We start from the raw sequence: 17,359 nt of genomic DNA on the forward strand, positions 1-17,359 counted from the left end.
TGATTGATCTATACATCTGGACTCGAGATGTTATTTTTCTGAAGAAAAAGATACGTAGTAGTAGTACCAATTAGCTTTTTTTTTTTTTTTTTTTTTTACAAAATTAAAATAATTTGAAATTTACAGGGGATACTCCAACCCCAGTTAGGAACAGATTAAAGATGCATTGTGGTATTACTTTCAGTTCTGAGAAAAAAAGCTGCTTCCGACATTATGAGTGTCAGTTTTTCTTTTTTGTTCCTTGCATGAATGTCAGACTTAAATAGAAGCCATTGTCGTGTCTGCTCCGTTCCCTGCTTGGCTGGAAGCGAGAAACTTCTCATCTTATTCGGCAATGAGTTATAAATCCTCCAGTGTTTTGGTTGCTCCTGCTTTACATCCACTGTATTCCAAGTTTCGTAACATTCAAAAGTGCAGAATTCCAATGTCGTTTACAGACTCGGTCAATATTTTAGGTTCATGTCAACCTCAGCGTTGCCATTTAGAGACAATAAAGTTTCATGATTTATTATATATAGTAGCCAGGACTGGCATGGAACTGGAAATCTACACCAACACCAAAGACACATTTGTTGCATGCATTAAAACAACTGTGCGGTTTAAATGGCATGGGAGTCTCCTTGTAGGTCAGCTAGCTCCGCCTTCTGAACTCTTGTCATCAAACAATAGAACTGGAATCAAATCCAGCCTGAAACAAGAAGGAGAGGGTAATCCCCCTTGTATGTATATATATATATATATATATATATATATATATATATATACACACACACACACAACAGTTTTGGTGACAAAAATTTCCAGCGCTCATGTTCACCAAATTGCTTCACGAAACTGAAGTAGACAGCCATCTTTTAGTTCCAAGCTCATAATACACTACAGAATATTCAGTAGAGATGTCATTTCCCCTTCGCAAAAACCGCCATACGGAACAGAGCATCCGTAGAAAAATGACCAATTACAGTTCATAATTTTCAGTTCTCAACAGATGAAAGAAACATAAAGGATAAAAAGTGGAAATATGAGGGAAAAATGAAACAATTACGGCAAGTCAAGCAAAAAGTTTTACATGCAAGCAATGGGAACAATGGATTATATTCCCCTGTTCAGTAAAGCAGCCTAGTTTCACTTGTGTACCTCCTTAACAAAGGCCATATCACCGCTTACAGCCATTGGGGACAGCAGACTCTTCTCTTGATCATCATCAATCTCTGTTGACTCGCGTGCAGTGGTGGTCGACAGAGATTCTGTACCATCTTCTTCTAAAACAAACAACCACAAAAGCAACCAAAACACTATGGTAAAGGAAGCCATTGAATATATGGACTAGATGTAGAGTCAGACTAACTTTATACAGATAACGGGTTTAAAAAAAGGGTGCTCACCTGAATAGTCGTGGTACTCAGGCAGCTGTTTGACAGTAGATACTTGAAGGCTTTCAGGAAGCAGACAACCACATAAAGCACCTGATAAAAAAAGTTGAGTTATAATCTCCAAGTTATATTTAAGAATAACGATGTCATGTGTATGTGGCAATCGAAAATATCAATACCCATGCTACTTGCTTCACATTCCAGGAAAAAGGAAAGATCAAAGAACATGGAAAAGACAACCCACAAGCAAACTAATAAATTAAAAATGCTTCTAAAAACATGGTTCATCTTCATTCCATGAAAGTTTTCAGACATAGCCACCAATTGAAAATCAATCCTTGTGCAAGAAGTCGAGGCATAGGATTGGTGACGTAACGAATCTAAAGATATAAACACTACATATGATGTCATGTTTTCCCTGCTCTGTAGTCCCTGTACACATTACCAACTACATTCATTTACAAAAAGATGAATATGAAAATGACTCACTTTAAATGTTGTACAATGATCCCTAGTGACAGGGCTAACAGCCTTGAGTGGACATGAAGATCTAGTGTTTTAAAACTCTAATTGCAGCAATGAAGCTAATTGCATCTACTATATTAAAAAAAATGAAGCTGATTGCATCTATTCTGATCCATCAACAGGACAGGAAAAAAAAAATCAAACAAAAATGTTTGTGTGAGAGAGAGGGAGAGAGAGAGAGAACGAGAAGTGAGTTAAGGAATGCAATAATGAAGAGAAGAGGTAAAATTCTTTGTCCCTAGTCGGGCAAGCCGATTCACCCAACCTGGGATGTGTTTTGCTGTCAGTCTCCATGAAATGTCATCTGTAAAATGGTTGCAATTCTTGGAAATGAGGTGATAGGTATCCCCATGGTACTCGGATGCCACATTCTCAATAAATACTCGGAATTCTGATGGAAGCATAGTTATGCGGCCCAATGGGACAGAACATCGGTAAACAAAACCTGGGCAAGTCCTTGGCTCCACTTCAAAAACTCCACTTGCTGGGAAGTCATGAGCCCCGAATCCATACTCCCTACCATGGACTGTCCATAAACAATGATATGGATAGTGTATTTAGACTTATTAATAACAGCCAAAACTAATAATAAAGAAATTTCAAGGAAAAATTCATGTCAACACTTCACTAGTCTTCAAAAAAGAAGATTGTAAACCTTGCTTTAAACACATGTTCCAAGACATCTCAAATAGAAACCACAATCTCTCATAAGTTGGAAACTTTGGTTTTGATAGAACAGACTTTGCATAGAGAACTCAATTACACAAATCTCTCTGTTTCTCTATCCAGTTGATTAGACCAAAACAAGAAGAGAGAGAAAAACACATCCCACTTTAGGCAGTTAGACAAAAGAATTACAATTTCACCCTTCTAGATTCTGGTAGACGTAAATACATAGGAGGATTGAATAATGAACCAGGATAACTGCATTTCCATATTCTAAGAATATCAAAATTGACTCAACTGAACTGTTCAAGTATGTCAGTTGAATTGAGTCCTTTTGGGGCAAATTAATTTTTTTACCGCTCTACAGGAACTTCCCTTGTCTTATTGTTTTCTGAAAAATGTACAATATTTCACATTTTCTTCAAGGCGAACAATTGAATTTTACATTGAAAGGCAAATGGCTCACCTAAGATGTATTTTTTAATCAAAAGAATTATATTTGCAAGTCTGTGTGAAGGACACAACCTCCATACCACTGATATGACGGTTCGATTTGTAAGAGAATTAAATTTTAAACTTCTCTTACAGATCAAAACATGCCATGTCAGTGGTGTACAAAGTGTATCCTCTACACCTGATTGCAAGTAGAAGGACTCGTTAGTTAAACAAGCCCAATTATGTGACCGAAGGGACTCTGGCAACACCAGTCCTTACCTACAACAACTGCCAAATTACCACGACCCAATATATTTAATCCACTTTCTAGTTAGTTACCGCCAAACTGAAGTACTATAACGGCATGCAAAAAAATATTTAGCATCACATGCAGGCATATGCATCAGTAGCATTCTAAAACAATTTTGTTTGGTCAAGAACCATTAGTCATAAATAAATGAAAGCCTGTTCACTACAACTCATTTATTTCGGAACTTCTCGTTATCAAATGTAAGATCAAATAACTCATAATCCGCGCATAACGAGATGAAACTTCATGGAAAGGAACATTCAAATAATGATTTGAGAAGACTCACAAATTCTCCCAACTTTTCACGCAGCCACTCAAATCTACTGTTCACAAATCAATGACCAAAAGAAGGCGGGGAGATGAAACAAAAACAAAATATATATTACCTACTAGAGAGAAATTGAAGCAAATGGGATGAGAGAAAAAAAGAAAAAAAAGAAAATCCAAAGACAGCATCATCAAGAAACAATGAAACAAGCTAAGCCAACACCCAAAACATACAAAAACAAAGGCCAAAGGATTTCAGAGAGCATAAAAATAAGAAAGCCACAATATCATATAATTACCGAACTAACTAACCTTCAATGCCGGAATGGAAGATCCCAAAACCGAACCAAGACATGTAATTGTTGAGAGGGGTGAGATCGTACACGTTGAGCAACACCTGGGTCTCTCTGTTCTTGTCGTTCCCATCGCATTCAGAGGTCGAGTTCGAGGAGCTCTCTGACCCCATCTTCCAAAACTAAAAAAAAAGAAAAGAAAAGAAATAGAAGGCCCCAAATACACCAAAAAATAAAAATTATTGGCTTTTGTTTTCTTCTCAGGCCTCAGAGGGAAAGAAAGAGATAACAGAGATCTCTCTCCGGCCAGAGAGGAGCGAGGGGAAGAAAAAGGTTTGGGGACTTTTGAGGAATTAAAGCAAAAGTGGCAAATGGAGAGAGAGCGAGAGAGAGAGAGAGAGAGAGGGGGACAGGACAAAGGTGCTTATGATTTATGATTCTGTGCACACAGCACCATAATAATGCTCTTTGAGTTGGGCTTATGATTTCTATCTTCGACTAAGAACATTGACTTCATTAAAATTATCTTTAAAATTTAATAAAAAGTACATAATTTTTATAAATTTAAAACTTTTCTAACCATAACTTCATATTGAATTAATCATTGAATTCATCAAAATAATAATATAATATTATTTTTTTAATAAAAATATTTTTTATTTTTTTTCATATTTTACAATTACGTTAATCATATGTTGATTAATAATTTAATTTTATTCTTATATTATTATTACAAGACGGTTGGAGATTAAATGTGAATAAAAAAAAACCTTTGGAGATTAAAAGTGAATAAAAAATAGATTTAATGAATGAATAATAGATCTTTAAATTTGAAGAAACCTATACATTTATTGTACATACAGTCGTGGAATGCGCAGTCGCCGTGCAGTTGCTTTAAAAAAGAGTGGGGTCTACTATTAAAAAATTAATTTCTTTTCAGGTGGGTCCCTTATTTATTCACTTTTTTCAAAGCGACTGCACGGCGACTGCACGCTCACGACTGCAAGTTTCATTTCTCATTTTGTAATAAATGAGATCAAGGTCAGGAGCTTAAGTGGAGGGGATAGACAGATAGGGAAATTTTTTTTATGTTTTTCCTTTCTTCATAAAAACTCGAAAGAATCTAGAGGCAAAATCAGTAAAGTATATTAATTAAGTTCTAAAAATAAGAAATAATAACATGATGGAAATTTTGGTTATTTATGTCAAATATAACATTTGGAGAGTGAGTATAAAACTATAACTAAACTCTACGGGTAGGTTTGGAGAGTAAAGATAAAACTATAACTAAACTCTTAAGGATAATATACTTTTTGACCTTAATAATAAATACATCACCCATCTCTTTTTACAGTATTCCCCAGATGAGACTTTCATCATGGCAGCAGGCACATCAATCCACGGCAGGTTTTAGCCAATTCAAATTTCAAGCACCAACGTTATGAACATGGATGGATAATAGGACGGGCCTTAGCTACAGCCAAGAAGGGAACTTGGCAGCAGCCCAAGTACTGCCAAGAATGAAAATATTTATTACAAGCTTCATTGTTCAAAGAGACTTTGATATAATTGCAGCATAAGGCAAAATGAAGGAAAGCTTCTAGGGAAAGAAAATGTGATTCAATTAAAAGCTTTTCTATAGATTACAATTTCTTTTAGTAACATTCCAGCAACTTTAATCAACAAAACCGTCCCACGTCCAGTGGAACAGAATTCCGATGCACAAGTGAAAGAACTTCCAACTCTTCTTCCCTTCTGTCCACCTGAAAAACACAACAGAAGCAGTTAGGATGAATACATTCGTCCCACTATCAATGATAAGGAAAATAATTGGCAGCTACTGTTCACGACGGATTTAAAGCAATACTTTTGAGACCTTGAAACAAAAACAATGAAACAGTGCCCACAAAGTTCTGCAATTATGGCTCCTCGTCTGGAGTTGTCCTCCTCCGCCACAAACGGCGCCTCCAAGGAACTGAGCCACCATCAGATGAGTCATTGTCCTCGTCTCGGGAAGAAGATCCAGTTTCACCATCATAGCTCTCCCCCCAAAGTCTACTAGATCTCCTTCTAATGCTCATTTGTGCTCTGGTTCTCGAGGTACCAGACCAGCTGCCACTTCTTGGACTAGAACCAGGTCGAAAAACCCGAATGAGAAAGAATACAGTCAGCCAACCCCCATCATCAATGGGCAAAATGTTGTCATCACCCCTCTCCTCTCCAAATGAAGATTGCAGTGTGCTGAGCAAGTCTCCAAGGTCCCTCTGTCGCTCCAACCTCCTCCAATTACGCTGTCGCTCTGGGTCAGCCTCCGATGGGCGCACAAGGGGGTGCTCAAGCCTAGCATGCTTCCTGAGATCTGTATAGGTGCCAGTGAAAGTACATGTCTCACAGGAGCAGCTCCTTAATTTCGCATTCATGAAATGACGAGCAGGCTCAACAACAATCCATTCTTGTATCTGTCCACGACATAGGGGGCACACTAACTTTGGTTGCTCCTGATTCTCACAAGAGATGGGATGCAAAGGGGGGTGCACTTCCTCACTTCTTTCTTCTTGCACCTCAGTAACTGTTAATTCTGAAGTCTCATTAGGAGACAAGCGGGTGGTTGAAAGTTGAGTGTCATCAGGTCCCGTCATTGTTGATGAGGTTTCTAAAAATGACTTTCGGAACTGATCAAGACAGTTTGAGTGGCGGTAGCTAGTATCACACATGTATGGTCGGCATCCCTTCTCACGTGATGAGCAGATTAGCAGAACTGCATTGTGAGGATGTTCCATGCAAACAGGGCACCTAGCTTCTTCCCATTCCTTTAAGTTTTCCTTCGTTTCTAAAGGAATTCTTGGTGAAGATCGTCTAGCACAACTAGAACTGCATGAAAAAGGAGATGCCCTGTACACATCACGAGACATCGAACGGTCTCTTCTCTCCTTTGGCATGTTGAAAAATCTCGAGAAGAAGTCAGGCACCTCCAAAAAGCAGCAGAACTATAGAAAACTACAAAAGAGAGGACCTCAAAATAAGTAACTACACCACTTGGCACCTAAAAAGTATTAAGGTTTTGTGCAATGCTGGTATAGGCAAAAAAGTACCAAATAAACATTATAACTCAACCTAAATTACAAATGATCCGAACAATCCCCTGAATAAGCACATGCTGAGTTTGCAAAATTGCAGAGGTCTATGAATTTTTTTTTACTGGGAACAACGTCCCGACTAATCCCAAGGGTGCAGCGGCACTCAGCTAGGAGTTTCCCGCATGTGCACCTCAGATAATTCAAGGGGAACCCATGCACCCTCCCCCCAAAAAAAAAAATCCTATAACCCCTAGAGATTGTTTACATTCAATGGGATTCGAAGAAACAAAAGCTTATATGGAAATTGCAAATATCTAAGCAAATTATTGATATCCATGGATAATTAATAATCCCACCTTCCATTCAAATTCATAGATCTCATGATGAAATGCAGCAGCAAGTTTTAATGCGTAAAACCTTGGAACAGAAAAATTGCTCAGAAATAAGTGCCCAGAGTGCACTAGCAAAATCTGAGATACCTACATCCAATATAATAGTTCAGGGTACTACCTTGTCTATATCACAACATAAATATATTATAGTAGCCTTCTTACAAACAGCACGTTGGATTTGAATTTGCTCAGAATACTTGAACAATGAGTGGTGGGCAGAATAAAGATGAACTATATGAAGACTACACAACTCAACAAGCCTTTATAACCAACTTCTTGAGATCAGTCAAACATTTTACCTCCGCCTAAATCCACATCCTCAGCGACATCATTGCCATCACTGGCATCCTCCTGGACCTTCTCTTTAAGGTTTGTTGCCATATTGACATTTGGGAAATCTCGGGGTAATAGATTTGAAGTCTTCCTTCAGTGCCCCCCCATCTTCGTTTGTTAATATTGATATTTCAGAAAACTTTTGTCTAAAAGTTCACAGGCGACTAAATGTACCCGTTAAATTGTGTCCAACAGATGAAACTACCATCCTACACTTGAGAAGTGAAGAATTAATATGAGAGAGAGAGAGAGAGAGAGTTGAACTAAAACGAAGATAGAGAAACCGAAATCCTTTCTGCATGCTTGAGGGTGGTAGAATTTGAAGAATCTCCAAAACTTTTGAAGTTATAGGCTTTAGAGCATCCCCATCCGGATGCCTAAAACACTATTATCTCTAAATTATAGGGAAAATTTTAGGGAAAAGCTCAAAAACCCCCTCACATCCCATTCCCTATTTTAGGATTTTGATTTAGGAAATGAACAGTGGTTCCCTAAATATAGGGAATCACTATTCATCCCCTAAATCATTTTTTATTAATATTTTATTTAAATAAATAAAATAAATTCTTTTTTCAATCAACTACATTTTCTCTTATACTCATATTTATTATACTTTTAAATAATATTTTTAAAAATAATTTAAATAATTACTAAAATATAAAAATAATAATTTTAAAAATATTATTAAACCCTTAAAAAAATAATTTAAATTTTTATTTAAAATATTCACTATAATAATAGTTCAAAACATAAGAAAAAATATTAAGTAGTGAAGTTTGAAAATGGAAGTGAGAGAAAAAAGTAATAAAGAAATAATAGAAGAATATTATTTTAATAGAATAGAGAAAGGATAGAGAATGGGATGTAGAAGGTTTTTTAAAAATGAGTAAAATTTAGGATAAAATTATAGGGAGTGTCCTTTTTAGCTAAAATTTAGAGAAAAATTTAGGGAATCGGATGGGAATGCTCTTAGAGAGTATCTGTTAGCACGAATCCGAATTAAGTTATTAACATGGGCAACATGAAAATCCTAAAGCTTCAACGATTCCAATAAAATCTATCAGAAAGCTATCGCCTCATTAGCACAACCACGAAGAACGGTACCCTGTTCTGAAAAAAAAGGTAAATGCTAGGTTTTCAAAGTTGTGAAATTTCTGTAATTTTATTTTAACCCGGCATATGGAAAAACTGAGATGTAAAACTCAATCTACGACCAGACGATTCCAAACAGTGTTCTCTGCTATTAATCAGAACCAACCTTTATCGCGTAATAGTTTTCAGGGAATTCAAAAAAAATAAAATAAAAAAATAAAAAACCATATCCACTACAAGCATCAAGCAAAGAATTAACTATTATTTGCAGAAATTAAGCTCATACAAAGCAAGACAGACAAAGTTCACAACAAAGTGATATCTACAACACCCATTCTCCGCACATCCTCAGCTAAACAACCAGCTCAAACCCCAAATATCATTTTTCCTAAACACAGCCACCTTAAAAAAATCCCCAACTCCCAAACCCTAATCGATACAAAGTTTCAAAACCTAATCAAAGTACATCATCGGCCCGCCAAAAATTCGATCCGTACAGTCAACCATCCCGCAGATGCACCAAAAATAAAGACTCGCAGATCCGATTACAATCGAACCCGGAGCTGGTATAAAATCAGAGATCGTATAGTAGATTTACCAGAAGTCCGAGAAGCCGATGGAAGAACTAATCTTCTCGGATTCTCTAGGAACAAACACTTCCTGATACAGATTCGATTCGATTCGATTCGATTCGGTAAGGAACCCTGAGAGAGAGAGAGAGAGAGATAGAGGGAGACGGAGAGGTGAATTTCGAGGAACGCTGAGAGAAATATAAGGGCAACGTACTTAAAGGAATGACCTGACGTGGACAAAACGGGTTCGCTGGTGCTATTTATAAAAATGCTTTTAAATTTGTTTTTTTAATTCAAACTTTTATTATTTGAAGTCGGCGCCGTTTTGGTCTATTTGAAGGCCTATTCAAGTTTTCTTTTTAAAAAGGAAAAACAAAATTCGCCCGTTATTATTATTATATTGTGTTTTGTTGGATTTAGTACCTAATATTAACCATTCAATATGGGAATTTTTTTAATGAATATTGTGAGTTGGAAATACCATTTTGGCTCAGTTTGGTTTAACTTATCTCCTCTTATTATTATAATTTTTATATAAAATATAATAAATAATTTAAATTTTTTAAATTTTAAACTAATAATAATATTAAAAAAATAATATTATAATAATATTATATTCAATTTTTAAATTTCATTTCAACTCACTGTCTAAACCTAACCTCAATATGCATCCTACATGCTGCCAAGACAGGATTAAAACAAAATCTAGAAACAACAAAAAGTTTTTAGCATATTCATTTAACAAAAAATCTACACAACCTCCATACACCATATTCTTTTTAATTTTTATTATTTTTTTTATCAAATATTTAATATATGAATAATGAATAGAAAAATTAAATTAATTTAAAAAGAATAAACTCAAGAAAAATATTAAAAAAATATATTGTTTAGAGGATGAGAGGTTATATAGTATTACTCTTCATTTAACATACAGCTCCACATCGTTTGTCATAGCATAACGGCCAGACAAAAGACAATCTTAAAATGTACCACATCAACGAGTGTGATTAAAAGATAACAAGATTTAATATACATTTTGTAAATAAGTCTAAATATGTTTTATCTATATCTCAAATGCCTTTCATTGTTTTTTGTCTGACAAAATTTTGTAACTTTAGGTTAATTTTCAAACTCTCAAGTGGCAATTTCAATGCCACCATCAAAAGCTTCAAGGCCAACCGTCAGAGATTAGAAGAGATCAATATCAGGAGAGAGCAATTACCATGGTAGATACAACTGCATGAACACTAGAAGCCTTGACCAAAAATAAAAAAATACAAACTCAGTCATGGTCTTGCCTGTTCAGTGATGAGTAAATAGTCAAAATTAAACCAAACTACATAGCTCTTATTTTCACGAACATCAACTTCTGCCTATACACTCCCTATAACACCAGTTTCTGAAAAAATAACAACTGGCTTGATTTAATTTACCCTAAGGAAGAGTTATTAGCAGAGCAGACATGACTTTGGACGGCAAAATTAACCATGTCACGGCATGCCATGCCACCCCGTTACCGATGATGATCCTAGAATATTTACAAAATTTGCAAAACCTAATTCATGGCTGCTGACATAGTGCGTAGCTCCTTTGCAATCTCTGAAAAGGCAGGCCTAGAGTCGGGATCAGATGACCAGCACCTCTCCATCAATGATCGCCATGTGGGGTCACACCAGCTTGGAATTTCAGGTCGTAGGTTGCCTTTAATTTTGCCAGCTGAAATTTATTCACCAAGTCTTAGTCAGCATTGATTGATATGGAAAATAAGTGTTTTCAGTTTAGGTGGCAATTATAATGTAATTTCTTATAACATTCAAACGCTTAATGCATTATACTTCCCAATCCTAAGTCAATCTATCATCATTAAAAACCTAGAGTCATAACATGGCAAGTTTAAAAAATTAGATGTTTCATGGTATGGCGCTTAATATACTATATAATTTTTTTTATTTTACGAGGAGGGGAGTGTTTTGAACCTGATTCTCTAATTTAGAGACCGGGCCTTATACCATCTGGTTCGAAGGACCTTGGGCGCTTAATATTCTATCTTGATTACAAAACCAAAACAAAAAACAAAAAAATGATCCAAAGAGCTAACAACTATGTTCTTGACTTCTTTACTAGCATCAAGTTGAGGTGCGTGGATTACAGAATAGAAAATATTGGGGAAAAGAGAGAGGTTATTAGAAAATATTGCCAACTCATGAATTTATCAAAAGATAAGAGTTACAGATATCCACTTTCCATCAAGATTTTCGAATTAAAAAGTTACCTATTATTTCCTCTGAAAGCAAGTTTGCATAGGGTTCCTCCCCCGTCAAGATTTCCCACATGACTATTCCAAATGAGTAGACATCAACCTAAAATGGTGACAACATATTTGAAAATCAAAGTGATTTAAAACAGAAATAAAACTTATATAAGCATCTTTACCTTTTCGGTAACCATTCTGCCGTCACTATTCAAAAGTTCTGGACCCATCCATGGTATAGTTCCTCGTACTCCACCAGATACAAGCGTCCTTTGTTTAATTTTCGATAAGCCCAGATCACCAATCTGAAAAGATTGATGGTAGATTTTTCAGTAAAAACAATGAAAGTTTCTGAGAAGACTGTGGACCATAGACCAAGTCTAGCAACAAAGAAAGGCAGACCAGATAAGAAATTCTGATCAAAACCAGCAAAATCAGAAGATTACCTTACACGCTGGTCGATGAGGGTCCCTCATATTGACAAGGAAGTTGTGAGATTTTAAATCAAAGTGGACAATATTCTTCCCATGTAAATATTCCATACGAAAGGCCGCATCCAGTGCTATAATTAGCCTCTTCCTACAATCAATTGTCCTGTGATTCAGAATTGGCAAATTTAGAGAAACGGGTTCCTACAATGGTTGAGTGACAAATCCAGAATGCATAATTAGAAAGGTGTTCATACCCCTCGCAAGATAAACCCCAAAATGCCTACTCCCACAACTCATACTTGATGATGGTAAGTATTTTTTTTATAGAAATGATAGTTGCAGTTGTGAGTGTGCAATCGCCATGTAATTACTTTGAAAAATATAAATAAATACAGGACGCACATGAAAAGAAATTAATTTTTTAATAATAGACCACATTCTTTTTTTAAAGTGACTATATGGTATTTACACATTCCACGACTGTATATAGCATTCTTCTCATTTTCTGAAGCTCCGATCATTCATCTCCCACCCAGCTCAACCCCAAGGGGTTCAAAAAAGGTTTGCCAAATAGCCCTTCTTTTTTTTTTCTCAACAGCCCTAGCTACTTCACTTGCCTATTTAATTTCCTTCTTATTCCCCAACAATTTCCATGCACTACATGATTATAACATGGCAGATGTTTACGACTCCCTCCCTCCCTTGCATGGATTTCAACAAACAAAACAATGTTACATATGGTAAGATGGGTGAGGAGCATATGAGGGTTTATATGAAGAGATTTTGTTTTCCATTGATTACCATGTAATAACTATGTCAACCAAATCTAGGACTTGCAGTTTTCCTGAATACTTTCGCACGTTAGGGTGGTCCAAAGACTCACATGGAATAGTAATCGATAAATGTCGACTTTCAGAAAGGTTATATTATATAAGCCAAGGTCTGTTAACATCTATTTAACATGGATCACATAAAAAAGTAAGTAGCAAGTGTGCCCCACATTGATATGTCTAAACAACTTATCAAGCATGTTTCACACTAAATAGTCAAACTAAATGAATTATAGTTTATACCATTTTTTATAAGTGAGTCAAGGTTACACCATTAAAACAAGATGAGCACCATACCGATCTTTTCTTCGTAAAACTTGTTTCGGGGAACCACTGACCATGTATTCTGTCACTGTTGCCAAATTTGTCATGGGTCCGTCTGTAACTACTCCATAAAATGCCAAAATATTTGGATGGTGAAGCTCACCCAGGACGTGAGCTTCCTTCCAGAAGTCTGCAACCTGCAAAGAAGAAGATAATAATAATTCACATCGTCTTTAAGTTTCTGTTATCTTCAACCTATGCATACAATTTCCTTCTTGTAAGAGTTTTAACAGATTTCAAGAGAGGAAGCTCCAAATTTATGCTAACTACTGAAGTAGGAAGAACAAGGAATTTGAGTTCATGGATAGCACACGTGAACTCAAATTCCTGGATGGCACACATCCAAATCAGCAGCTCAAAAATTAAATTATCTCCGGCTCAGGCGTCAAAACACCGGCATGTTTACCAAGAATTCAAGAACTTTACATGGAATTAGCTTAGAATATAATAGTCACCATCGCATAGTCTCGATCAATACTTAACACAAGGATTAAACCACTGAATTAAAACTTAGATTTGTATGGATACAATAGACAAGTGATTTTACGCTGAGCTGAAGTTCTTAGACAGATCAAATTCGATAAATATTTCATTTATGAGAACAATCAGATAACAGAATAATTTCAGCACTGGTAATGTGGGAAGAAAATGAGTAATTACCAATCGGTCCTTTTCCAAGGAGACTTCAGTGAAGCAACTTGGCTTTATCCTCTTAATGGCAACATCAGACCCCTTCCATTTTCCATAGAAAACAGTTCCATATGTGCCTGAACCAAGCTCCTTTATATATTCAAGGTCGGTATTTCTAATAGTCTGCATGACAAGGCAGAAAGGAGCTTTTCGTGTTAAGTCTGACTGAATGTAACCTCTACCTATCTAAGACATAGGCATTATATATGTTTGATGGAATACCTGAAGCTCTCTCCTGGCTAGATGAGTATAAAATACAGCCAGCTCACTAGGGATTCCACCAATTACCTTAGAGCACTTGCGACTTTCATTGTTGTCAGCCTAAGAAACCAGAAAACCATTAGTAAGTCAGGGGCACTAAAAGTTCACTGCCAATTACTAGCAATGAAGCTAGCACATAATTCTTTCTTCAATTCTCTTTGGTCTTCCATTTAAAAGGAAAAAGGAATAGCTTAGTGAATACATTTTCATCAACACTTGAACCAGATGAAGGGTATCGGTGAACATCATCTTCATTGACATGATCCTTAGCCATTTTGTCTTCAATATTCTGCGAGGAAGAATTAGGTGCAAATCCATTTGATTCATCAACTTGAGGATGGGTGCTTAATTGTCCTTCACCCATAAGATCCACAGGTTTTGATCGAGGTATTAGCAAGTCGTCAATAACATTGCTGGTAGCATGAGACAAGAAAGCAGAATGTTCGATTTCTCGGGATGATGACAATGAAATGTTATAAAAACAAACATCCATAGAAGATGCAACTCCACCTTGAAAGTTATCAGCGCCATTTCTGTAACTGCTCAATGAGCTAATGCCTGCTTCCACACCTTGTAGCTTATTATTGCACCCGAATTCTGTTTCATTGCTGTAACCTGTGTTATTTGTAAGACTTGAGATGTTGATCAACTTCTGTTCATCAATAAGGAGCGGCTCCTTCTCAAGATCACAATCAAGGGGCTGCCAACTTGCGGATACTCCATGAAAATTTTCAAACAGAGCTTGATATGGTTCCATACAATTAGAACAAGCGGAGAGAATTTCCCGACCGTCAACAGTTATCACAGGTGACAAAGGACTCTCAATACGGGCACATGGACCATGGTAAGCTAAATGAGATTCCTCAGGATTGCAATCTCTGTATTGTGAAATTTCAGGGCCATCGTGCTCTCTTAATTTCTCATTTCCATACTGGACATTAAGAGATGGAGTCTCTTCATTGAAGACAGGATCCATCGTGTTTGCCCTTCCTTCCAATGCTTGGTCAGAGAAACCAGACCACGGTTTCAAAAAATTGGGATAATAAACCCTCAGAGACTGACCCTGCTTTGAGATGTTCGAATTCGGTCTCAGCCCATGGTAGAACTTCCCCACGGGAATTCTTCCATCCAATTTAACAGTCCGATGGTTACCCATCTCGACTGGATTGTGCCTGTGGTTACGTACATGGTATGAACTAACTTGCTGATTTATAGTATCATATACACCAAACCTATGGTTACGTATGCCACGATGTAAGCCACCCGAAAAGCTTTCACCTATACACGAAGACCTCAGAGGATAAGCACTCCTAAGCCAATGATCATTACACAAATGCCAATTGGCCTCCCTTGGCATTATGTTCTCCCTGTTCAATATACTCCTCGGAGACTGCTCAATATTCCCCAACTCTTGACTAGCGTTGCTACCATTACAAGTCAAACCCATACAGGGACCATTCGATTGCCTTGAAAATCTTCCTGCGGTTGCAACTGTCTGACTAGAGACCGCAGCATTCACCCCAACCCCGTTACACCCTAAAAGTCTATACTGCCCTGAAAAAAAGGGCATAGAACTGCTAGTCTCCACACATTGATACAGAGGATGCAAGTGAGAATCCGGAAACTCCAGTGGATTCCCATAGTTCTCACTCTCCGGCAATTTGATGCTCCCTATTTTATTATCTTGCATATCCACTCTGTAACGGTCCTCAAAACCACGATTCATACTATTACATCTCGTTGAAACTTGGGGCTCAGGGGCCAGATCTATCAATGGTGGATCACATTTCTGGTTCTCCCAACTAGAAATACCACATGCGGTCCCATCAATAAAATCCGAATGTTTTGCTAACAACTGTTGTTTCAACACCTTTTTCCGAAGCGAATCATCTCCATATTTCACTACATTCTTGGCCACCTTACCATCGAACTGACCTCCTCCAGAAATATGGTTCTCACTCTCACAGCTTGGGGCCTCAAAACCACTGACACTCTTCACACGACAAACCCCCTTTTTCCCCCACGCACAGTCACTTTCCGTACAACTCCCAAGAAAATTACCTCCCACCTCATCAAATCCATTGGCGTTGTCATTATCATCGGTACTAACGAAGAGCCAAAGCCTGGTATGCTTACCGTAGAGCTCGAGCTTGTCGTACTCTTCCATCATGCAGTGAACGTCGTCGTCGGAGGCGACGGAGACGAGGATAGGGGCGTCAGTGGAGGTGCTTTGGGGGAGCTGGTATTTGATGGAGAAGGAAAGAGAGCGGGAGGTGGGGAAAATATCCGAAATCCTAGAGCGGAGCTTTGAGAAGCCGATGGAGCGGTCGACGGAGATTATTCGGTTCTCAACGCCCGGGTGCCGAAGCTTTCCCGAGGGTGGTGATCTGGTCTGGAACTAATCATTGAAGCTGCAAACAAGCCTGGCCTTCTTGGAGGTTCGATTGCTACTTGGCCTCCTTCGCCGAGATAGAACGGGTGGTTCTATCGTGGAGGTGGCGCGGGGAGAGAGAGAGTCTTTCGCTCTTCGCGGAGCCCGAGAGAGAGGGGAGTGAGTAGTTTACCGTTTACGTGTGCGAGAGAGAGACTCGGAGAGGTTTTTATAGTTGTGGAGAATTGGGAAGTTTGATATTTGCGCTTCGATTTTCCTGAATAATTCAACTTTGCCACTACCATACCAGTGCGTGCCCTCAGGTGTTTTTTGTTTTGTTTTCACCGGTTGAATCGTTTTGCCAGTAGAGTTCGTCTTAATTGCGTTATTGCCACTTCATTTGGCTGGTGTTCTTGTGATCATTTTTTTTTAAAAGGAAGTCAGTTTGAACCGACCTGGGAATCGCGGGGTAACCGCTTCCCACGTGACAAAATAGAAACGACTTTTTGTCTTTACCTGTTCGTTTATCAGACCACTCAAATTGCAGTTTCTCCCATTTCCAGAGCTCTCTTGAAGTCCACATTCCTCCTTTTCTCCTTCACCTTTTATTGAAAGTTCTCACTCTTTTGTCTTCGCCAACCTCATAGTTTTCTCTCATTCGTTTTGATAAAACTCCAAAATCTCTATTGAAAGTTCTCACTCCTTCATTTTCGCCAACCTCATAGTTCTCACTCTTCTGCTTGGATAAACTCTAAAATTATTGAAAGTTTTAACAAGGAATTGGGTGATTTTGACAAGAAATGATCATTACTTTACCGCTACCAACCGATCCAATAAAAGTAAACAACAAGTTATGTCGTAAA

The 17,359-nt window shown here is 37.5% G+C and overlaps 3 protein-coding genes across 8 annotated transcripts; all 3 read right to left on the bottom strand.

The window, feature by feature from the left end:
• Nucleotides 1–75: 75 nt before the first annotated feature.
• LOC109006272 (deSI-like protein At4g17486) lies at nt 76–4,276 on the bottom strand. Of its 2 annotated transcripts, none has more exons than XM_018985497.2 (5): nt 3,889–4,276; nt 2,137–2,424; nt 1,386–1,466; nt 1,138–1,259; nt 76–876 (listed from the first exon to the last, which is right to left on the bottom strand). In XM_018985497.2, the coding sequence occupies exons 1-5, from the start codon at nt 4,040–4,042 to the stop codon at nt 814–816; spliced, it is 708 nt and encodes a 235-aa protein (XP_018841042.1). In that variant the 5' UTR covers nt 4,043–4,276; the 3' UTR covers nt 76–813. The 2 variants fall into 2 exon arrangements, with proteins under 2 accessions (XP_018841042.1, XP_018841041.1); XM_018985496.2 differs by having other exon boundaries at nt 1,138–1,262; nt 3,889–4,271.
• A 1,001-nt stretch (nt 4,277–5,277) lies between these two features.
• On the bottom strand, nt 5,278–9,569 carry LOC109006270. Of its 5 annotated transcripts, XM_035692575.1 has the most exons (5): nt 9,362–9,563; nt 7,638–7,880; nt 7,303–7,425; nt 5,746–6,866; nt 5,278–5,632 (listed from the first exon to the last, which is right to left on the bottom strand). In XM_035692575.1, the coding sequence occupies exon 4, from the start codon at nt 6,806–6,808 to the stop codon at nt 5,789–5,791; it is 1,020 nt and encodes a 339-aa protein (XP_035548468.1). In that variant the 5' UTR covers nt 6,809–6,866; nt 7,303–7,425; nt 7,638–7,880; nt 9,362–9,563; the 3' UTR covers nt 5,278–5,632; nt 5,746–5,788. The 5 variants fall into 5 exon arrangements, 4 of the variants coding, with proteins under 4 accessions (XP_035548468.1, XP_018841036.1, XP_018841035.1 ...); XM_018985491.2 differs by lacking the exon at nt 7,303–7,425; XR_001998622.2 differs by lacking the exons at nt 7,303–7,425; nt 7,638–7,880 and having other exon boundaries at nt 5,737–6,866.
• Nucleotides 9,570–10,598: 1,029 nt separating this feature from the next.
• LOC109006269 lies at nt 10,599–17,079 on the bottom strand. The gene is made up of 9 exons (XM_018985488.2): nt 16,952–17,079; nt 14,328–16,512; nt 14,087–14,185; nt 13,835–13,987; nt 13,148–13,311; nt 12,036–12,183; nt 11,772–11,894; nt 11,611–11,698; nt 10,599–11,054 (listed from the first exon to the last, which is right to left on the bottom strand). The coding sequence occupies exons 1-9, from the start codon at nt 17,077–17,079 to the stop codon at nt 10,894–10,896; spliced, it is 3,249 nt and encodes a 1,082-aa protein (XP_018841033.2). The 3' UTR covers nt 10,599–10,893.
• Between the last annotated feature and the right edge of the window lie 280 nt (nt 17,080–17,359).

The sequence above is a fragment of the Juglans regia genome, chromosome 1 (assembly GCF_001411555.2).
Source record: "Juglans regia cultivar Chandler chromosome 1, Walnut 2.0, whole genome shotgun sequence".
NCBI lineage: Eukaryota > Viridiplantae > Streptophyta > Magnoliopsida > Fagales > Juglandaceae > Juglans > Juglans regia.

Coding starts and splice junctions, on each gene's coding strand:
- LOC109006272 (XM_018985496.2), bottom strand. CDS start 4,042: ATGGGGTCAGAGAGCTCCTCGAACTCGACCTCTGAATGCGATGGGAAC. Junction 2,425..3,888: donor CTTCCATTCCGGCATTGAAG/GTTAGTTAGTTC, acceptor GTTTATGGACAG/TCCATGGTAGGGAGTATGGA. Junction 1,263..1,385: donor TGAGTACCACGACTATTCAG/GTGAGCACCCTT, acceptor TGTTTGTTTTAG/AAGAAGATGGTACAGAATCT.
- LOC109006270 (XM_018985490.2), bottom strand. CDS start 6,808: ATGCCAAAGGAGAGAAGAGACCGTTCGATGTCTCGTGATGTGTACAGG.
- LOC109006269 (XM_018985488.2), bottom strand. CDS start 17,079: ATGTGGACTTCAAGAGAGCTCTGGAAATGGGAGAAACTGCAATTTGAG. Junction 11,699..11,771: donor GCAGAATGGTTACCGAAAAG/GTAAAGATGCTT, acceptor TCACCATTTTAG/GTTGATGTCTACTCATTTGG. Junction 11,055..11,610: donor GCTTTCAGAGGAAATAATAG/GTAACTTTTTAA, acceptor AATAAATTTCAG/CTGGCAAAATTAAAGGCAAC.